General features: G+C 37.2%; 1 protein-coding gene across 1 annotated transcript in view; it reads left to right on the top strand.

Annotated features, from left to right (window-relative positions):
* Positions 1-24,110, top strand: part of LOC127672477 (cytochrome P450 3A13-like) — an 80,228-nt gene that overhangs the window by 29,591 nt on the left and 26,527 nt on the right. The window contains exons 5-6 of the mRNA XM_052167623.1: positions 23,530-23,643; positions 23,943-24,031. Of these exons, the coding sequence (XP_052023583.1) occupies positions 23,530-23,643; positions 23,943-24,031 (203 nt within the window). The remainder of the gene's footprint in view (positions 1-23,529; positions 23,644-23,942; positions 24,032-24,110) is intronic.

Genomic DNA, 24,110 nt, shown 5'->3' on the forward strand with positions numbered 1-24,110 from the left:
ATGGACTGATCAGGAAAACAGAAACTAAACAGGGACACAATGAAACTAATTGAAGCTTTGGACCAATTAGATTTAACAGATATATATAGAACATTCTATCTTAAAGCAAAAGAATATACCTTTTTCTCAGCACCTCATGGTACCTTCTCCAAAATTGACCATATAATTGGTCACAAGACAGACCTCAACAAATATAAGAAGATTGAACTAATCCCATGCCTCCTATCAGATCACTATGGAGTAAAAGTGGTCTTCAATAGCAACAAAAACAACAGAAAACCCACATACACGTGGAAACTGAACAATATTCTACTCAGTGATATCTTGGTCAAGGAAGAAATAAAGAAAGAAATTAAAGACTTTTTAGAACACAATGAAAATGAAGACACAACATACCCAGATCTATGGGACAAAATGAAAGCAGTGCTAAGAGGCAAACTCATAGCCCTGAGTGCCTCCAAAAAGAAAATGGAGAGAGCATACACTACCAGCTTAATGACACACCTGAAAGCCTTAGAACAAAAAGAAGCTATTTCACCCAGGAGAAGTAGAAGGCAGGAAATCATCAAACTCAGGGCCGAAATAAATCAAGTAGAAACAAAGAGAACCATACAAAGAATCAACAAAACCAGGATCTAGTTCTTTGAGAAAATCAACAAGATAGATAAACCCTTAGCTAGACTAACCAAAGGGCACAGAGACAGTATCCAGATTAACAAACTTAGAAATGAAAAGGGAGATATAACAACAGAAACTGAGGAAATTCAAAAAATCATTAGATCCTACTACAAAAGCCTATACTCAACACAACTGGAGAATCTGGAGGAAATGGACAGTTTCCTAGACAGATATCCGACACCAAAACTAAATCAGGATCAAATAGATCGACTAAACAGTCCCATAACACCTGAAGAAATAAAAAGGGTCATAGAAAATCTCCAACCAAAGAATGCACGGGACCAGATGGCTTCAGTGCAGAGTTTTATCAGACCTTCATAGAAGACCTAGCACCAATACTCTTCGAACTATTCCACAAAATAGAAACAGAAGGAACTCTACCCAACTCCTTCTTCAAAGCCACTATTACGCTGATACCAAAACCACACAAAGATCCAACAAAGAAAGAGAACTTCAGGCCAATTTCTCTTATGAATATTGATGCAAAAATACTTAATAAAATTCTTGCCAACCGAATCCAAGAACACATCAAAATGGTCATCCACCATGATCAAGTAGGCTTCATCCCAGGGATGCAGGAATGCTTCAATATAAGGAAATCCATCAATGCTATCTGCTACATAAACAAACTCAAAAAACAAAACATATGATCATCTCATTAGATGCAGAAAAAGCATTTGACAAAATCCGGCATCCTTTCATGCTAAAAGTATTGGAAAGAACAGGAATTCAAGGCCCATACCTAAACATCGTTAAAGCAATATACAGCAAACCGGTAGCCAAAATCAAACTAAATGGAGAGAAACCTGAAGCAATCACACTAAAATCAGGGACTAGACAAGGCTGTCCTCTCTCTCCATATCTTTTCAATATAGTATTTGAAGTTCTAGCTAGAGCAATTAGACAATACGAGGAGATCAAGGGGATACAAATTGGAAAGGAAGAAGTCAAATTATCACTATTTGCAGATGACATGATAGTCTACTTAAGTGACCCAAAAACCTCCACCAGAGAACTCCTACAGTTGACAAACAACTTCAGCAAAGTGGCTGGTTATAAAATCAACTCAAGCAAATCAGTTGCCTTCCTATACTCAAAGGATAAGCAGGCTGAGAAAGAAGTTAGGAAAACGACACCCTTCAAAATAGCCACAAACAATATAAAGTATCTTGGTGTGACTCTAACCAAACAAGTCAACGATCTATATGAAAAGAACTTCAGGTCTCTGAAGAAGGAAATCGAAGAAGACCTCAGAAGATAGAAAAATCTGCCATGCTCATGGATTGGCAGGATTAATATAGTTAAAATGGCCATCTTGCCAAAAGCGATCTACAGATTCAATGCAATCCATATCAAAATCCCAACTCAGTTCTTCACAGAGTTAGAAAAAGCAATTCTCAAATTCATCTGAAATAACAAGAAACCCAGGATAGCTAAAACTATTCTCAACAACAAAAGAAATTCTGGGGGAATCAGTATCCCTGACTTCAAGCAATACTACAGAGCAATAGTGTTAAAAACTGCGTGGTATTGGCACAGTGACAGACAAGTGGACCAATGGAATAGAATTCAAGATCCAGAAATAAATCCACACACCTATGGCCACTTGATCTTTGACAAAGGAGCCAAAAACATCCAGTGGAAAAAAGATAGCCTTTTCAACAAATGGTGCTGGATCAATTGGAATTCAGCATGCAGAAGAATGTGCATTGATCCATTCTTATCTCCATGTACTAAACTTCACTCCAAGTGGATCAAGGACCCCCATGTAAAACCAGACAAACTGAAACTAATAGAAAAGAAACTGGGGAAGACCCTTGAGGACATGGGCACAGGGGAAAAGTTCCAGAACAGATCACCAATAGCTTATGCTTTAAGATCAAGAATTGACAAGTGGGACCTCATAAAATCACAAAGTTTCTGTAAGGCAAAGGACACTGTTAAAAGGACAAAATGGCAACCATCAAATTGGGAAAGGATATTCACCAACCCCACATCTGATAGAGGGCTAATGTCCAATATATACAAAGAACTCAAGAAGTTAGACTCCAGGGAACCAAATAACCGTATTAAAAAATGGGGTACCGATCTTAACAAAGAATTTTCACCTGAAGAAATTGGGATGGCCGATAGGCACCTTAAGAAGTGCTCAACATCATTAGTCATTAGGGAAATGCAGATCAAAACAACCCTGAGATTTCACCTTACACCAGTCAGAATGGCTAAGGTCAAAAACTCAGGAGACAGCAAGTGTTGGCGAGGATGTGGAGAAAGAGGAACACGCCTCCACTGCTGGTGGGGCTGTAAGATGGTACAACCACTGTGGAAATCAGTCTGGAGGTTCCTCAGAAAACTGGACATGAGAATTCCAGAGGACCCTGCTATACCTCTCCTGGGCATATACCCAAAGGATTCCCTGGCATGCAATAAAGACACATGCTCCATTATGTTCATAGCAGCCTTATTTATAATAGCCAGAAGCTGGAAAGAACCCAGATGCCCCTCAAAGGAGGAATGGATACAGAAAATGTGGTATATTTACACAATGGAATACTACTCAGCAATTAGAAACAATGAATTCACAAAATTTTTAGGCAAATGGTTTGATCTGGAAAATATCATCCTAAGTGAGGTAACCCAATAACAAAAGAATACACATGGAATGCAATCTCTGATAAGTGGATATTAATTAGCCCCGAAGCTCTGAATATCCAAGGCACAAATTAGATAACAAATGACTCCCATGAAGAAGTATGGAGAGGGTCCTGATCCTGGAACGGATTGATTTAGCATGGGAAGGGAATATAAAGACTGAGAAAAAGGAGGGAGGTGATTGGAGAAAGGATGGAGAGAAGAAGGTTTATGGGACATATGTGGAAGGGGGAACTGGGAAAGGGGAAATCATTTGGAATGTAAACAAAGAATATAGAAAATAAAAATATTAAAAAAAAAAAGAAAAGATAAGATAAGGAGAAAAGGGGCAGTCCTGTCTAGTCCCTGATTTTATTGGGATTGCTTCAAGTTTCTCTCCATTTAGTTTGATGCTGGCTACCAGTTTGCTGTATATTGCTTTTACTATGTTTAGGTATGGGCCTTGAATTCCTGTTCTTTCCAAGACTTTTAAGCATGAAAGGATGCTGAATTTTGTGAAATGGTTTTTCAGCATTCAATTAAATAACCATGTGGGTTTTTTTCTTTGAGTTTGTTTATGTAGTGGATTGCATTGATGGATTTCCGTATATTGGACCAACTCTGCATCCCTGGAATAAAGCCTACTTGATCATGGTGGATGATTGTTTTTATGTGTTCTTGGATTCGGTTGGCAAGAATTTTATTGAGCATTTTTGCATCGATGTTCATAAGGGAAATTGGTCTGAAGTTCTCTTTCTTTGTTGGTTCTGTGTGTGGTTTTGGTATCAGTGTAATTGTGGCTTCATAGAAGGAACTGGGTAGTGTTCCTTCTGTTTCTATTTTGTGGAATAGTTTGAAGAGTATTGGTGTTAGGTCTTCTTTGAAGGTCTGATAGAATTCTGCACTGAAGCCATCTGGTCCTGTGCTTTTTTTTGGTTGGAAGGCTTTCTATGACCCCTTCTATTTTTTAGGGGTTATTGGACTGTTTAGATGATCTATTTGGTTCTGATTTAATTTTGGTATTTGCTATCTCTCAAGGAAATTGTCCATTTCCTCCAGATTCTCCAGTTGTGTTGAGTATAGCCTTTTGTAGTAGGATCTGATGATTTTTTGAATTTCCTCAGTTTCTGTTGTTATATCCCCCTTTTCATTTCTAATTTTGTTAATTTGGATACTTTCTCTGTGCCCTTTGGTCAGTCTGGCTAAGAGTTAATCTATCTTGCGTATTTTCTCAAAGAACCAGCTTCTGGATTCGTTGATTCTTTGTATGTTTCTCTTTGTTTTCACTTGGCTGATTTCAGCCCTGAGGTTTGTGATTTCCTGTCTTCTACTCCTCCTGGTTGAATTGGCTTCTTTTTCTTCCAGGTTTTCAGATGTGTCGTTAAGCTGCTAGTGTATACACTCTCCATTTGCTTTTTGGAGGCATTCAGGCCTATTAGTTTTCCTCTTAGCACTGCTTTCATTGTGTCCCAAATGTTTGGTTATGTTCTGTCTTCATTTTCATTAAATTCTAAAAAGTCTCTGAATTATTTCTTTATTTCTTCTTTGGCCAAGGTGTCATTGATTAGAGTATTGTTCAGTCTCCATGTGTATGTGGGCTTTCTGTTGTTTTTCTTGCTATTGAAGACCACTCTTACTCTATAGTGATCTGACAGGAGGCATGGGATTAGTTCGATCTTTTTATATTTGTTGAGGTCTGTCTTGTGACCAATTATATGGTCGATTTTGTAGAAGGCACCATGAAGTCCTGAGAAAAAGGTATATTATTTTGTTTTAGGGTGAAATGTTCTATAAATATCAATCAAGTTCAATTGGTCCAAAGCTTCAATTAGTTTTATTGTGTTCCTTTTTAGTTTCTGTTTTTCTGATTGGTTCATTAAGGAGAGTGGATTGTTGAAGTTCCCCACAATTATTGTGTTAGGTACAATGTGTGCTTTGAGCTTTAGTAAAGTTTCTTTTATGAATGGGGGTGCCCTTGTATTTGGTGCATAGATGTTCAGAATTGAAAGTTCTTTTTTGTGGATTTTTCCTTTGACCAGCAAGAAGTGTCCTTCTGTATCTCTTTTGGTGATTTTAGTTTGAAAGTCAATTTTATCTGATATTAGAATGACTACTCCGGCTCGTTTCCTGAGACCATTGGCTTGTAAAATTGTCTTCCAGCCTTTTACTCTAAGGTAGCTTTTGTCTTTGACATTGAGGTGTGTTTCCTGTATGCAGCAAAATGTAGGGTACTGTTTCCTTATCCAGTCTGTTAGTCTATGTCTTTTTCTTGGGGAGTTGAGTCCATTGACGTTAAAAGATACTAAGGAGTAGTGATTATTACTTCCTGTCATTTTCGATGTTATTTTTATATTTGAGTGGTTATTTTCTTTTTGGTTTGATAAAAGAAGGTAACTAACTTTCTTTTTCCAGGGTGTCGTTTCCCTCCTTGTATTGGAGTTTTCCTCCTATTATTCTTTGTAGAGCTGGGTGTGTAGAAAGATATTGTGTAAATTTGGTTTTGTTGTGGAATATCTTGGATTCTCCATCTATTGTGATTGAGAGTTTTGCTAGTTATAGTAATCTTGGCTGACATTTGTGTTCTCTTAGAGTCTGCATGAGATCTGCCCAGGATCTTCTATCTTTCATGGTCTCTGGTGAGAAGTCTGGTGTGATTCTGACAGGTCTTCCTTTATATGTTACTTGGCCTTTTTCCCTTGATGCCTTTAATATTCTTTCTTTGTTTAGTACATTTGGGGTTTTGATTATTATGTGACGAGAGGTATTTCCGCTCAGGTCCAGTCTGTTTGGAGTTCTGTAGGCTTCTTGTCTATTCATGGGCATCTCTCTCTTTAAGCTGGGAAAGTTTTCTTCCATAATTTTGTTGAAGATATTTGCTGACCCTTTCAGCTGTAAATCCTCACTCTCATCTATACCTATAATCCTTAGGTTTGGTCTTCTCATTGTGTCCTGGATTTCGTGGATGTTCTGGGATACAAGCTTTTTGCATTTTGCATTTTCTTTGACTGTTGAGTCAATGGTTTCTATTGTATCTTCGGCATCTGAGATTCTTTCTTCCATCTTGTATTCTGTTGTTGATATTTGCATCTATGACCCCTGAATTCTTCTCAAGGTTTTCTATCTCCAAAATTGTCTCCCTTTGTGATTTCATGGTTGTTTCTACTTCTGATTTTAGATTCTGGATGGTTTTGTTTAGCTCCTTAACTTGCTTGTTTGTGTTTTCCTATAATTCTTTAAGAGATTTTTGTGTTTCCTCTTTCTTGACTTCTGCTGTTTGACTCACTTTCTCCTGCATTTCTTTAAGGTTTTGTGTGTGTGTGTGTGTGTGTGTTTCTTCTTTATTGGCTTCTATCTCTTGAGCCTTATTCTCCTGAATTTCTTTAAGTGATTTTTGACTTTCCATTATACGGGTTTCTAGCTTATTCATGTTCCCCTGTATTTCTTTAAGAGATTCATTTATGTCCTTTTTGTGTTCTTCTAGCAGCATCATGAACAGTGATTTTAAATCCAAATCTTTTTTTTTTTTTTTTGGTGTGTTTGTGTAACCAGGATTTGCTGATGTTGGACAGTTTGGTTCAGTCACTGCCATATTGCCTAGATTTCTGTTAGTAGTGTTCCTGAGTTTGACCTTTGCCATCTTGCTATTTCTGGCATTAGTTAGTCTTGTCTCTGGCTGGTGATCCCTGAAAGTGCCTGGAGAGTCTGCTAGGCTAACAACCTCCTGGCCAGGTTGGCACACAGATGGTCCACCGAACAGCCCAGGGCCTGGGGTTAGTACAAGGCTTGTCCTGCTTAGACCCCTGCTATGTTAGCCTCGGGCTATGACTCTTAGCTGACTTTGCCTGATAGAACTCTCTGGCGCCCTGCAGTCAAAATGGAGGCAAGTGTGCCGGGCTGGGTCCTGGTCGGGTTGGCATACCAGTGGCCCCCCGAACAGCCCAGGGCCTGGGTGCAGGCCAACACCCGTCGGGCTCAGACCCCCGCAATTGTTGGCCTCAGGTTATATTTGCATACCTCAGTCTTTCTGATTTCTCTGGCTCCCAAGATCCAAGATGGCGGAGAGTCTCTTGTAACTTACTGGTGGGAGGCAGAGTTCTTACATCCCCTCCTGTCTTTCTTAAAGGATTCCTTTTATGTCCTTCTTGAAGCCTTACATGAAGCCCTCCATCAGCATCATGAGCTCTGATTTTAAATCCAAATCTTGCTTCCCTGGTGTATTGGGGGATCCATGACTTGCTGTTGTGTCATGATGTCTTAGTATTTAATAGATGAATAGTATTTTATTGTGTAGATGTACCACATTTTCTTTACCCATATTTCAGTTGAGAAATATCTACATTGTTTCCATATTCTGGCTATTTTAAATAAAGTTGTTATGAAACATAGTTGAGCAGGTGTCTTTGTGGGATATTAAAGAATTTTTAGCTCTAAGCCCAGGATTCTTGAGACACAACTATTCCCAGTTTTCTAGGAAATCACCAAATTGATTTTCCTGATCTTGATTTATCTTTGGTAAGCAATGTATATCTAGAAATTGACCAATTTCATTAATATTTTCCAATTTTTTGAATACAGGATTTTGAAGTAAGACCTAATGATTCCTTAAAATTCCGCAAAATAAGTTGTTATATCTTCCTTTTCAATACTGATTTTGATTATTTTGATACTGTCTTACACTCTCTTCATAATTTTGGCTGTGTTCATCCATCTCTTCAATTTTATCAAAAGACCCTCTGTTGGTCCTTTGTTTTGCTTTCTTTGTTTCTAATTGATTGATTTCAGCCCTAATTTTTATTATTTCCTGCCTGCTATTCCTGCTTGGTTTGTTTGCTTCTTTTTTTTTTCTGGAGCTTTCAGGTGTACTATTAAATTGCTAATTGAAAAACTTTCTAATTTCTTTATGGAGGCACATAATGCTATGAAATGCCCACTTACCTCTTCTTTCATTGTAAAGTATTAATATTTAATTAATAAATCCCAGTGGGGATTTTTCTACTGATATTGATGGTTTGTTTCCAAATGAAGGATACCCATACAGACACTCTATTTTACTATGCTTCACATAGCACAATAGATGGACAGCTCTCTAGGTTCCATGCTGCTAGAATCTACCATTCATAGTGAATTCCAAATTATCATTTACTGAATTAGATTTTCTACCTTGCCTGCTCTAGACTCAGATGGGCAGCCCTCTGTTCTGCACTCTCCTGACTCTTTAATGTAGCTGCTATAAGTCTCTAGCCTACACTCTTCTCAGGCATTGTTTTTCTTTTTGCCTACACACAGAAGCATGGTAGATCTCTCACATCTCCTAAGCCCTAACCCAGGAAAACCCCAAAACCTACCTCTGTCTATCCTCCCCAACTACCGGTATCTGTCATCTTTGTGGACTAATCAGAACTAACTGGGAGTAGGATTTCCAAAGCTATATCCAAACCCTCTCATGCAAATAATTCTTTGAGGAATATAGTTAGGATTTATCGCACAGCAGCTATATTTCTCCCTTTTGGTCCAAGGCACTTTTCTCTCAGATATACATTCAATATAATTATAGCAGTTATATAAATTATAAGGTAAGATGTACATTTATAATATCTAGTGAATCATATTTGGTAATTTTGATTAGTATTCTATTATCTATCCTAACTTAAAGAGTTTACAATTTGGTACTTCAATCATGTTTGACTTTTACCTTGCATTACCATGTGAAAGCCATCCTTGAAAATCTAGATCTTCTTCCTCAATGTTAGACAACTTAAGCTCAATTATGAGAACATAAATAGTCCTTAACCCCATCAGAGATCTTAGATGGAAATAAATATTACCTTAATATGTTAGAAACACAAAGACATAGCTTCCAAATCTTATTGAATTTGTTGAGACAAATGACATCCTGGACAGTCTACAGTATTCCTTATAATGTTGGAGCATCTGTCTTCAGCCTTATGGCACAGAACCATCTGACAGACCTTAAGTGAAGGAATTATGAAGAACAAGCACGCCCTGTCAGTTGGATACTTTCAACTATCCTGCATCCATTTGTCCTTATGGACAGTATTTTGTCTGTAGATGAAATTAAGTTATTTCTTAGCCAGTGACTATCTTGCCACAATTGAAGGGACTCCAATTGGAGTTCCTGATGCTCCATAACTCTTTTGAAGTGTTATGAGTGTACTGGAGGGAACAGAAATGTCTTGTAGCTAAAAGATATATTAATAATGAAAAGATTGTAAATAACAGATTCTGTGGACCTCTGATATATTTGAAGATCAACTATCTATATATAGTATAATTGAGTTGTTAAAACTGATTAATTTTAGATGTTTACTATTCAAATAATCATGAAAATATTTTATTGCAATTATATCAGTATCTAATATTACTTTGAATTTACTATCTTACCTTAAACTTGCATTACTTAGTCCTCCTAAAAAGTTTGTAATAGCAGCTATTGGAAAGACTGGGTCTAAGCCTTGTATTCTTATTAAGTTGCAAATGTACAATACCTATCTAACAGTAACAAAATTACTTTTAAATATTTATCAGTATACAAATATTTATGCCAGTGAAAATCTTAAACACTCTGCATCAAGTCAAGAAAATATAACTTCAATTATCAATCAAAATATACATTTAAAGCAATGTAAGATTATGGCTATAAGATGTTTTAAGGGTAAATATCGTAATCCATCCCCATATATCTACTTTCTTATTTTAAATTTTTTATTAGATATATTCTTTATTGATGTTTCAAATGATCTCCCCTTTCCTGGATTCCCCCTCCCCTAAAGTCCCATAAGCCTTCTTCCCACCCCCATCAACCCCTTCCCGCTTCACTGTCCTTGTAATCCCCTACGCTGCTGCATTGAGCCTTTCCAGGACCAAGGGCCTCTCCTTCCTTCTTCTTGGGCATCATTTGATATGTGAAATATTTTTGGGTATTCTGAGCTGCTGAGCTACTATCTGCTTATCAGTGAGTATATACCATGTGAGTTCTTTTGTGATTGGGTCCCCTCACTCAGGGTGACATTTTCTACTTCCACCCACGTGCCTAAGAATTTAATGAATTGATAGTATTTAATAGCTGAGTAGTACTCCACAGTGTAAAAGTACCACACTTTCTGTATCCATTCCTCTGTTGAGGTGCACCTAGGTTCTTTTCACCTTCTAGCTATTATATATAAGGTTGCTATGAACATAGTGGAACATGTGTCATTATTACATGCTGGGGAACCCTCTGGGTATATGCCCAGGAGTGGTATGACAGGGTCCTCTGGTAGTATTATGCCCAAGTTTCTGAGGAACCGCCAGATTGAATTCCAGAGTGGTTGTACCAGCTAGCAACCCCACCAGCAGTGGAGGAGTATGCCTCTTTCTCCACATGCTCGCCAGCAACTGTTTTCTCCTGAATTTTTGATCTTAGACATTCTGACTTGTATGAGGTGAAATCTCAGATTTGTTTTGATTTACATTTCCCTAATGAATAAGAATGTTGAACATTTCTTTAGGTGCTTCTCAGACATTCAATATTCCTCGGGTGAAAATTCTTTGTTTATCTCTGCACACCGTTGTTAATAGGGTTATTTGGCTCTCTGGAGTCTACCTTCTTGAGTTCTTTGTATATCTTGGATATTAGCCCTCTGTCTGCTGGAGGGTTAGTAAAGATCTTTTCTCAATTTGTTAGTTGCTGTTTTGTCCTTTGGACAGTGTCCTTTGCCTTACAGAAACTCTGTAATTTTATGAGGTCTCATTTGTCAAATCTTGATCTTAGAGCATAAGATATTGGTTTTCCGTTCAGGAAATTCTTCCCTGTTCCCATGTGCTCAAGGCTCTTCCACCATTTCTTTTCAATTAGTTTCAGTGTGTCTGGTTTTGTGTGGAGGTCCTTGATCCACTTGAATTTGAGCTTAGTACAAGGAGATAAGAATGGATCAATTTGCATTCTTCTGCATGCTGACCTCCAGTTGAACAAGCACCACTTTGAAAAGGCTATCTTGTTTCCACTGGATAGTTTTAGCTCCTTTGTCAAACATCAAGTGACCATAGGTGTACAGGTTCATTTTTAGGTCTTCAGTTCTATTCCATTGATCTACCTGCCTGCCACTGCAGCAATGCCATGCAATTTTTAACACTATTGCTCTGCAGTCCCGTTTGAGGTCACCAATATTGATTCCCCGAGATGTTCTTTTACTATTGAGAATAGTTTTAGTTATTCTGGCATTTTTTGTTATTCCAAATGAATTTGAGAATTTCTCTTTCTAACTCTATGAAGAATTGAGTTGGGATTTTGATGGGGATTGCATTGAATTTGTCTATTGCTTTTGAAAGATGGTAATTTTTACTATATTAATCCTGCCAATCCAAGGGCATGGAAGATTTTTCCATCTTCTGAGGTCTTTTTGATTTCTTTCTTCAAAGACTTGAAGATCTTGTCATACATATCTTTCACTTGTTTGCTTAGAGTCACACCAAGATATTGTATATTGTTTGTGGCTATTGTGAAAGGTGTCATTTCCCTAATTTCTTTCTCAGCCTATGTATCCTTCGAGTATAGGAAGGCTACTGATTTGCTTGAGTTAATTTTATATCTGGCCACTTTGCTGAAGTTGTTTATCAGCTGTAAGAATTCTCTGGTGGAGTTTTTGGGATTGCTTAATATACTATCATATCATCGGCAAATAGTGATTTTTTGACTTCTTCCTTTCCTATTTGTATTCTTTTGAACTCCTTTTGTTGTATAATTGTTCTATGTAGAACTTCATGTACTATATTGAATAAATATGGAGAGAGCAGACAGCCTTGTCTAGTCCATTATTTTAGTGGCATTGCTTCAAGTTTCTCTCCATTTATTTTGATGTTGGCTACTGGGTCACTGTATATTGCTTTTATTATGTTTATTTATGAGCCTTGCATTCTTGTTCTTTCCAAGACCTTTAAGATGAAAGGATGCTGAATATTCTCAAATGATTTTTCAGTATCTAATGAACTGACCATGTGTTTTTTCCTTTGAGTTTGTTTATGTAGTGTATTACATTGATGGATTTCTGTATACTGAACCATCCCTGCATCCCTGGGATGAAGCCTACTTGATCATGGGGAAAGATCGTTTTGACATGTTCTTGGATTCAGTGGGCAAGTATATTATTGAGCATTTTTGCATCAATATTCATAAGGGAAATTGCTGTAAAATTCTCTTTCTTTTTTGGATTTTGTGTTGTTTTGGTATCAGTGTTACTGTGGATTCATAGAACGAGTTGGGTACTCTTCCTTCTGTTTCTATTTTGTAAAATAGTTTGAAACGTATTGGTGTTAATTCTTATTTGAAAGTCAGATAGAGTTCTGCACTAAAACCATCTGGTCCTGTGCTCTTTTTGGTTGGGAGACTGTCAATGAACATTTCAATTTCTTGAGTGGTTTTGGGACGATTTAGATGTTCTATCTGATCCCGATTAAACTTTGGTAGTTTGTATCTGTCTAGGAAAGTGTCCATTTCATCCAGATTATCCAGTTGGTTTGAGTATAGGCTTTTGTAGTAGGATATGATAAGTTTTTGAATTTCCTCAGTTTCTGTTGTTCTATCTCCCTTTTTATTTCTGATTTTATTAATTTTGATAGTGTGTGTGTACCCTCTGGTTAGTCTGGCTAAAATCTTATCTATCTTGTTGATTTTCTCAAAGAATCATCTCCTCATTTTCCTGCTTCTTTGTATAGTTCTACTTGTTTGTGCTTGGTTGATTTTATCCCTGAGTTTGATGATTTCCTGCCTTCTACTCCTCTTTGGGGTATTAGCTTCGTTCTGTTCTAAAGTTTTCAGGTGTGCTGTTAAGCTACTAGTGTATGCACTCAACAGTTTCTTTTTGGAAGCACTCATGGCTATGAGTTTTCCTCTTAGCACTGCTTTCATTGTGTCCCACAAATTTGGGTATGCTGTGCCTTCATTTTCATTAAATTCTAAAAAGGTTGTGGATTCTTTTCTTATTTCTTCCTTGACCGAGATATCATTGAGTAGAACATTTTTCAGCTTCCATATGTATGTGGGCTCCCTGTTGTTTTTGTTGCTATTGATGACCACACTTACTCCATAGTGATCTGATAGGAGACATGGAATTATTTCATTCTTATATCTGTTAAAGTCTGTTTTGTGACCAATTATATGGTCAATTTTGGAGAAGGTACCTTGAGGTGCTGAGAAGAAGGTATATTCTTTTGATTTAGCATGACATGCTCTATAGATATTTATTAAATCCATTTCGTCCAAAATTTCAGTTAGTTTCACTGTGTCTCTGTTAACTTGTGTTTCCCTGATCTGTCCATTGAGGATAGTTTGCTGTTGAAGTCCTCCACAATTATTGTGTGGGGTGTGATGTGTGCTTTAAGTTTTAGTAAAGTTACTTTTACAAATGAGGATGCCCTTTTATTTGCAGCATAGATATTCAAAATTGAGAGTTCTTCCTGGTAGAGTTTACCTTTAATGAGTATAAAGTGTCCCTCTGTGTCTTTTTTTTTTTTTGATGACTTTTGGGTGAAAGTCTATTTTATTGGAAATCAAAATGGCTACTCCAGATTATTTCATGAGACCATTGTATTGGAAATTTTTTTTGAGCCTTTCCTCTGAGATAATGTTTGTATTTGACACTGAGATGTATCTCCTGTATGCAGCAAAATGTTTGGTACTGTCTGTGTATCCAGTTGTTAGTCTATGTCTTCATTTTGGGGAATTGAGTCCATTGTTGTTAAGAGATGTTTAGGAATGGTGATTTTTGATGCTTCTATTTTTGATGTAAATTTTGTTTGTGTGGTTATCGTATTTTGAGTTTGTTGAAAGAAAATTAATTTCTTTCTTTTTCTAGTTTGTAGTTTCCCTCCTTTTGTTGGTGTTTTCCAAATTTTTAAATTTTTAAAAGTGAGTTCTTGTCCAGTGGTTGGGATACGATTGATAGTATTAATATGGATGTTCTAGACCTGGTCTCTATGCCTGGGAAAAGTGCATAACAAAGAGGCACAGCATGCAAAGGAGAAGGAAGTGTACAGCACAGAGGGCTGCTCCAATGTGTCAAGAGCAGCAACATATAACATATAATTTAGTAAGCTGTACCCATCTAAGGGGTAGATTCTAGCCGAATGGAGGCTATGCGGTGGCCCAGCTATTATTCTGCATAAAAAATATTAAAATATAAAAGCAGTGTGTTTGGCCTTCATTTGGGAACATAAATCATTGACGTTTGTAGCAAAACCTGCACTACTATCCCAGGGGGACCTCCACTCTCTTGTCACCTCTCCTCCAATTTCATCAGACTCATGAACTATACAGCTAAGCATCCCTTCTTCCACCCATATTCCCTGTTCTCTGAGATGTCTGAGCCAAGCCAAGCTACCTTGAGCAGTCCACCATCTCAGAGGTACCTCCATTCTCCCACTGCCTTCCCCAATCTCCAACAGACCAGAGACTCCTGAACTATACAGGTTAACTTGGCTTGCCCAACAATATTCCCTGCTTGCTATGAACTCTGAATCAAGTCAAGCTACCCTAACCAACTGCTATCCAAAGGGAACCTTCATTCTACCACTAGCTCTCTAACACCCTCATCAGACTCCTGAATCACACAGGTTAGATTCCCTTAAGTGAGCCATCTTACCTGCTCTCTGAGACATCTGACCAAGCCAAGATGCCCTGAGCACCCTTCTATCCAAGGGAGACCTTCATTCTCCTGCTACCACCCTACCCACTGTCATCAGACATGAGCTTCCTGAATTTCACAAAACTTCAGGTCTAGAAACATACAGCCAAATGATACCCATTAGAAGACTTCCACACTAGGACCATTGATGTTCACCTCCCACCAATACCTACTTAAACAAGAACATCTAGGGACCAAAACCATCCAGCAAGCTAAAAGGCAACAAAAAGACTCAATCAACAATAGCCTGGGCAATATGACACCTCCAAAGCAACTGTACCTTACTACAGCAAGTTGTGGATATTTTAGCAAACAAAACAGAAAAATATGACCTAAACTCAAGTATTATAAAGATAATAGTCATATTTAAAGATTCAATGAATAAAATTCTTAAGGAAATACATAAAAATACAACCAAACAGATAGATGTCTTCAGAGAGAAATCAAGTGAATCCCTTAAAGATTACAAGAAAATACAATGAAACAGGTGAACAAAATAAATAAAACTGCATAAGACCTGAAAGTAGAAATACAAGCAATAAAGAAAACACAAACTGAGAAAATCCTGGAGATGGAAAATCTAGGGAATGGGGCAGGCAGAACTGATGGAAGCCTCACCAACAGAATGCAGGAGATAAAAGAGGACATCTTGGTTTAGAAGATACAATAGAAGAAGCTGAAGCATCAGTCAAGGAAAATGTTAAATCGAAAATATTCCTGTCATGAAATATCCAGGAAATCTTGGATACTCTGAAAAGACCTTTCATAGGAATAGTAGCAATAGAAGAATGTGAGGAGTCCCACTTCCAAAGCACTAAAATTATTCTCAACATAATCATAAAAGATTTTGTTCCCAATAAAAGAAAGAAATGCCAACAAACATACCAGAAGTTTTTTAACCAATTAGACTAGATCAGAAAAGAAAATCGTCCTAGCACATAATAATGGAAACACAAAATCTATGGAACAAAGAAAGAATTTGAAAAGTGGTAAAGGAAATGGTGAGGTAACTCACAAATGCCTTCTTAGGGAGTCAGAATTACACCTGATTTCTCAACAGTGACACAAATTGCCATAAGGGCTTGGTCATATGCCTTGCAACCTCTAATTAACCACAGGTACCAACTCAGAGACTACCGTCCCCAACAAACTCTCAATCACCATATATGAAAAAAAAATGAGATACTTCAAGACAAACCTAAATTCAAACACTATCTATACATAAATCAAACCCTACAGAAAATGATAGAAGGAAAAGTACAAACCACAAAAGATAACTACATGTAAGAAAACACAGGAAATAAGTGCTTCTATACTACCAAAAGATGAAAAGCACATACACAAACACAAATACACATACACACCACCATGAACACCACCAAAACAAACACCAACAACAACACCAAGACAACCAACACCACAACCACCATCACCAACAACAATAAAATAACATGAAATAACAATTACTGGTCATTAATATCTCTCAATATCAATAGATTCAGTTCCACATTAAAATACACAGGCTAACAGAATGGATTCAAAAACAGGATTTATTACTCTGCTTCATACAAGAAACACACTTCAGCAGTAAGGATAGATATAACCTCAGATTAAAGGGCTGGAAAAAAGTTTTGCAAGCAAATTGGCCAAAGGAGTAAGCTTGACTTATCTGTTAATAATCTATAATAAATTAGTATCTATTAATAAATAAATTAGATATTAATTCTAATAAAAATAGATATTCATCTAATAATATAAACTTTCAACTAAAATTAATCAAAAGAGACACGGGACACTTCATACACATAAAAGGAAAATAATACTAAGATGATATCTTAATTCTGAGCATCTATGCCATAAGCACAAGGGCACAGTTCTCAATGAAATATAGCTTAAATAGTACAACAAACCCTACACATTAATAGTGAGAGACTTCAGCGCCCCACTCTCATTAACTGTCAGGACTTCCAGAAAAAAAAATGAGAAATAATGACACTAATAAACATTATGAATCAAATGACCCTAACCGACATCTATAGAATGCTTCACCCAAACTCAAAAAAATATGCACCTTCTCCTTAGGACAGTATAGATCCTCCTCCAAAATTTACCATATATCCATTCACAGAGAAAGCTTCAATAGATATAAGAAAATTGAAATAGTCTTTCATCTAATCATCCAGCTATGGAGTAAGCTGGATTTCCACGACAGAAACACCAGGAAGCCTAGATACTCCTGCAAATTGATCAATTCTGCACTCTATGTTCTCTAGGTCAGAAAAGAAATAAAAGAAATTAATAGTTTTCAGAATTCAATTAGAATAAAGGTACAAAATTCCCAAATTGATGAGACACAGGACAGCTTGACTTGACTCAGAGGGCACAGAAAGCAGGGAAGATTCCCTCTTTCCCTCTTAATATTAACATGTATTTTTATCATCAGGAAACATTGGAATATTCCACATTAAAATCAATGGCAGGCACATATTATGGAAGAATGTTTCCATTGGGAAAATAGAGTTATAGTTCTCTTTTGCTTATTTTTCAATATAGAGAGTCAAGCAAATATATTTCCCTAATATTAGACTAATGTTTAGTCTAATAATATCTAGTCCTTCAGTATTCTGATAATTTAATAATTACAGGATTATTCATTTCTTTTGAAACTAGTTCATGCTCTATATACTGGTAAGTACAAAACTTGTCTGAGGAAACGTTTGACAATATAGTGTCCTATGTGTATCATTGTGATTGTAGAACAATTTTAATCAAAAAAATGTCTGATCTGGCAAGGGCTCACATCCATAGGCCTTCTAGATCTGTGTGACCCATCTGGTATGCTACGCCTTTAGCATCTTGCTGGAATACAGACCTTCCCTTAGAACACAACTTTATTCTCTAACAATGTAGATGATGTTAGTTTGTAGGAGGATGCAATCATGTTTGAAAGTGGCCTCTAACTGATGGACAGAGAATGTGATAAATAGAGAAAGACTTGACATAATGAGTCAGAGATAGGATACACAGAATTCTCATGCAAATAGATAGGAAGTATAGGCTACTTAAGAGCATAGAATATTGAATCAATACTGGAGGGCTGTACTGGAAAATATTAAAACAGCAATCCACACTACCACTGGAAAATCACCAGTGGATGGGCCAGCCTGTTCTCTGGAACACAGTTAAATTGTTACCTGAAGAAACACATCACAAAATATTAGTTTAAAATCAAAAGGCAACACAATCGTTTGGTGCAGTAGGTAGCATCTTAATCTTTAAGATATTTTAAGTTAGTATTAGTGTTAGTGTGAGTTAGCTGGGGTTAGGGTTAGGGTTAGGATTAGGGTTAGGAATAGGGTTAGGGTTAGGGTTTGGGTTAAGGTTAGGGTTAGGGTTAGCCATGTCTGTTGGACTGAAAACAGGCCAGTCATCTGTCTTCCAGTATCTTTCTGGCGCTAATGTGGATTGTTTTGTGAAATATTTAACACTAAACATGAGAGGCCAATGTGGGACACAAGAATGTACAAGAAATGTAATATTCCTAGCCTATGAGTTAAGAATTTAGTCTTGGCAAGCAGTACAGTGTCGAGTCATGTGATGCCTCAAGCACAGGAACCTTCAAACAAAAAAAAGTGGGCTCTGAGGTCCCCTGCTGTGAAAAGAGGCAAGATGGCTGCTCTTAATCAGTGAACTGGAGAAAGGAAGCTGCCTACTAATTGTGCCAGATATTGGTTGAATTCTGAATTCATAAAATTAGGATTATTTGCTTTTAGTATAGATTTATATACAGGTTTTGTCTGAATCACCTGGGAAATTTGCCAACAGCTTGGATCTAGAATAGGGAAAATTATTGACTTCAAGGACAGAGCAATGATAATTGGCTACTATGAATACGTATAATTAATAGAAATGTGCCTATAGGTAGAGAGCAAAACAAATAGATGGTATAACAGATATTAATAAAATAGATGTCTGTATCTCCAGGCAGGGAGTATAACAGAATAGATGGTATAATATAATCTATAGGAAATTCATCTTCTTTGAATGTGGGCTTCATGGGAATTTTAAGTTAAAATCCTGATTTGACAAGCTATCTGTTTCTTATTAGCAGGTGTTAATAAAAGTATGATTAAATAGTTTTAATAGTTAGGAAAGAAGACAGATTTTCAAAACGAGTAAAATTATGAGGTTTTTAGTTGTTTTGTTATTCCACTGAAAGAGAAGGCAGGATACAAGCTTTCCTTGTTGCTGACTGAATGATATGCTGATTTGAGAAAAAGATTTTGTCTTTGTGTTTTTAGAATAGGTGATTAGTGCCTATATACCTTCTAAAGATATATGGACCAGGTATTACAGAGGGAGACTGCCTGAATATGAATTCAGGTGAATCAAATGAAAAACTATTCTTCATGCTACCCCCCATATGGCACAAATGCCTTGATGGTAGTAGTGTGGGATTTATATATTTTAAATATTTCATACTACAGAGGGAGGTTCATTGTATGCAGTTCAATTGCGTTCAGTTGAGTTTCTTCCTGAGTTCCCTTCAGTTTGTAAAGTTTGAGAAGTGAAGGTCAGCAGAGGCATTTGAATCCAGAGAATAAAAAATAGACAGAAAATTAAAAATAAATTCCAAACTTAGTTTGAATCCAACCAGAGCAATTCAGTGAGAAGCTGAGAAAAGCCCCCTTGAGTCAGTAAGCTTGGATAGGATCTTAAGCCAAAGCATATGCCTTGAAACAGCCAGGCGTGAGTTCAGATAGAACTAGAAAGGGTGAGTTCATTGAGCAGTAAATCTCTGAGATGATGATTACATCTGGTGAATAAAAGGTACAATTACAATGGCAAATTGCATATGCAGTGCTGATTGTTTTTGGCACCATGACATAAACACAGACATAGTTAGGAAGAGTCTTCAATTGAAAGAATGCCTCCATTAGCTCATGTCTAGAAATGCTCCAGGGCATATTCTTAATTAGTGACTGACAACCAAACTCACTGTGGTTGACACCATCCTTGGGAAGTTAGTCCTGGGTTATATATGAAAGCAGGTGAGCAACCCATTAGGTGACATTTATGCAGAGCTTCTGCGTCAGTTCCTGCCTTCTATTCCTGCCTTGTGTCTCTGCCTTGACTTCTTTTTTTGAAGAAAAGGGATCTGAATTGTAAGCTTAAATAAACCCTCTCGAACCAAGTTGCTTTTGCCCATGTTCTTTATCACAGAAATCACAACAATAGAATGCTACTTAGGAAACCAATCTTTCTTTATTCTATTTTCTATACTGAGTTGGAGACTATATTTCAATCTTTTTCCTATCTATTCATTTTAAAACAGTCCCATAACCCCTAAAGAAATAGACGGGGTCATAGAAAGTCTTCCAACCAAAAAAATCACAGGACCAGATGGTTTCAGTGCAGAATTCGATCAGACCTTCAAAGAAGACCTAACACCAATACTCTTCAAACTATTCCACAAAATAGAAAATGAAGAAACCCTACCCAATTCCTTCTACGAAGCCACAATTACGCTGATACCAAAACCACACAAAGATCCAACAAAGAAAGAAAACTTCAGACCAATCTCCCTTATGAACATCGATGCAAAAATACGCAATAAAATTCTTGCCAACCGAATCTAAGCACACATGAAAACGATCATCCACCATGATCAAGTAGGCTTTATCCCAGGGATGCAGGGTTGGTTCAATATACGGAAATCCATCAACGCAATCCACTACATAAACAAACTCAAAGAAAAAAACCACATGGTCATTTTATTGGATGCTGAAAAAGCATTGGACAAAATTCAGCATCCTTTCATGCTTAAAGTCTTGGAAAGAACAGGAATTCAAGGCCCATACCTAAACATCGTTAAAGCAATATACAGCAAACCGGTAGCCAGCATCAAACTAAATGGAGAGAAACTTGAAGCAATCCCACTAAAATCACGAACTAGACAGGGATGCCCCCTTTCTCCTTATCTTTTCAATATTCTACTTGAGGTACTAGCTCAGGCAGTTAGACAAGATAAGGAGGTCAAAGGGATACAAATTGGAAAGGAAGAAGTCAAACTATCATTATTTGCAGATGACATGATAGTCTACCTAAGTGACCAAAAAAAAAAAAAAACTCCACTAGAGAACTCCTACAGCTGATAAACAACTTCAACAAAGTAGCAGGTTATAAAATCAACTCAAGCAAATCAGTGGCCTTCCTATCTCAAAGGATAAGCAGGCTGAGAAAGAAATTAGGGAAATGACCCCCTTCACAATAGCCACAAACAGTATAAAGTACCTTGGGGTGACTCTTACCAAACATGTGAAAGATCTGTATGACAAGAACTTCAAGACTCTGAAGAAGGAAATGGAAGAAGACCTCAAAAAATGGGAAAACCTCCCATGCTCATGGATCGGCAGGATCAATATAGTTAAAATGGCCACTTTGCCAAAAGCAATATACAGATTCAATGCAATACCCATCAAAATCCAAATTCAATTCTTCACAGAGTTAGAAAGAGCAATTCTCAAATTCATCTGGAATAACAAAAAACCCAGGGTAGCTAAAATTATTCTCAGCAACAAAAGAAATTGTGGGGGAATCAGTATCCCTGACCTCAAGCAATACTACAGAGCAATAGTGTTAAAAACTGCATAGTATTGGTACAGTGACAGGCAGGCAGATCAATGGAACAGGATTGAAGATCCAGAAATGAACCCACACACCTATGGCCACTTGATCCTCGACAAAGGGGCTGAAAACATCCAATGGGAAAAAGATAGCCTTTTCAACAAATGGTGCTGGTTCAACTGGATGTCAACATGCAGAAGAATGCGAATTGATCCATCCTTGCCTCCTTGTACTAAGCTCAAATCCAAATGGGTCAAGGACCTCCACATAAAGCCAAACACTCTGAAGCTAATAGAAAAGAAACTGGGGAACACCCTTGAGGACATCGGTACAGGGAGAAAGTTTCTGAACAGAACACCAATAGCGTATGCTCTAAGAGCAAGAATTGACAAATGGGACCTCATAAGGTTACAGAGTTTCTGTAAGGCAAAGGACACCATCAAAAGGACAAATCGGCAACCAACAAATTGGGAAAAGATCTTCACCAATGCTACATCAGATAGAGGGCTAATATCCAATATATATAAAGAACTCAATAAGTTAGACTCCAGAAAACCAACAACCCTATTAAAAATGGGGTACAGAGTTGAAGAAAGAATTCTCACCTGAAGAACTTCAGATGGCGGAGAAGCATCTTAAAAAATGCTCAACTTCATTAGTCATTAGGGAAATGCAAATCAAAACAACCCTGAGATTTCACCTTACAACATTCAGAATGGCTAAGATTAAAAATTCAGGAGACAGCAGGTGTTGGAGAGGGTGTGGAGAAAGAGGAACACTCCTCCACTGCTGGTGGGGTTGCAAATTGGTACAACCACTCTGGAAATCAGTCTGACGGTTCCTCCGAAAACTGGGCACCTCACTTCCAGAAGATCCTGCTATACCACTCCTGGGCATATACCCAGAGGATTCCCCACCATGTAATAAGGATACATGCTCTACTATGTTCATAGCAGCCCTATTTATAATTGCCAGATGCTGGAAAGATCCCAGGTATCCCTCAACAGAAGAGTGGATGCAAAAAATATGGTATATCTACACAATGGAGTACTATTCAGCCATTAGAAACAATGAATTCATGAAATTCTTAGGCAAATGGATGGAGCTGGAGAATATCATACTAAGTTGAGTAACCCAGACTCAAAAGATCAATCATGGTATGCACTCACTAATAAGTGGATATTAACCTAGAAACCTGGAATACCCAAAACATAATCCACACATCAAATGAGGTACAAGAAGAACGGAGGAGTGGCCCCTTGTTCTGAAAAGATTCAGTGAAGCAGTATAGAGCAAAAACAGAACAGGGAAGTGAGAAGGGTTGGGTGGGAAAACAGGGGGAGGGAAGGGGACTGATGGGACTTTCAGGGAGTGGGGGTTCAGAAAAGGGGAAATCATTCAAAATGTAAATAAATATATCAATAAAAAAAACGAAGTTTTCCTCATAAGTAAATTATATTGATGTAAAAATTGTAATAGGACAGGTTAATACAATATCATATAGCTGTATGTATCCTTCTTGTACTTTGAAGTATTTTACATATTTAATTTATTCATCACATTGTGTGCTTGAGTGTATTATATGCATGGCATTTGTGCAAGTGGTCATAGAGACCAAAGGAGGACTTCAGATACTAAGAGCTGTAATTACTGGTAGTTGTGAACCACCAACTGGGTGTGTGCTAAGCATTGAACCAGGGTCCTCTGCGAGAAGAGTAAGTGTTCTTAACCACCAAGCCACTCGTTCATTCCCAGTTTGAGACACTTTATTGAGAGACTTGCAAAATCTAAGCCATCTAGAAGAGGGTTACTATCAATTAATATCAAGGAATATTGTCTATTTTATAAATATTTTACAAATTCCAAGATAACCAAAATAATGAAAGCGAAAAGTATAATTTTCTTGGTATTGTAGAATTTGGGTCCTGGTGGAATTTTGAAAAACGGCCTTATAAGAAGTGAAAATGAAGAATGGAAAAGAATTCGATCATTGGTTTCTCCAACCTTCACCAGTGGAAAACTGAAAGAGGTAAGAAAATAAAGGATGTTTTTTTTTATACATGTGATCAATTCTGAGGACAGGGTGAAGTAATATATTCTTCAAAGAAATGTTCCTTTGTGCATCACATTGCTAAGAATTGTCTTTCTTTTCTTTGTTGATGTTGTTATTTTTATTGTTCTTCCTTTTATGGTTTTTATTTGTTTCAGTGGAGGTTTCTCTTTCACCTCTGTTAAAATGTGACTCTTTTCATAATTTCAAAAGTCTTGTTATTTGGGAACCTCAGATGTTGACATTTGTCAATGCAGTGTATTGTATTTTATACTTAGATGTTCCCCATCATCCAACACTATGGAGATGTGCTGGTGAAAAATATGAGACTGGAAGTAGAGAAAGGCAAACCCATTGCTGTGAGAGAGTGAGTAGTAATGCTTGTATTGGCTGTGGGCTCTGTCACTTCTGGAGACCTCCCCTACTTTTCAAGTACCCCAGATTAT

The sequence above is a fragment of the Apodemus sylvaticus genome, chromosome 22, assembly GCF_947179515.1.
Source record: "Apodemus sylvaticus chromosome 22, mApoSyl1.1, whole genome shotgun sequence".
Classification (NCBI taxonomy): domain Eukaryota; kingdom Metazoa; phylum Chordata; class Mammalia; order Rodentia; family Muridae; genus Apodemus; species Apodemus sylvaticus.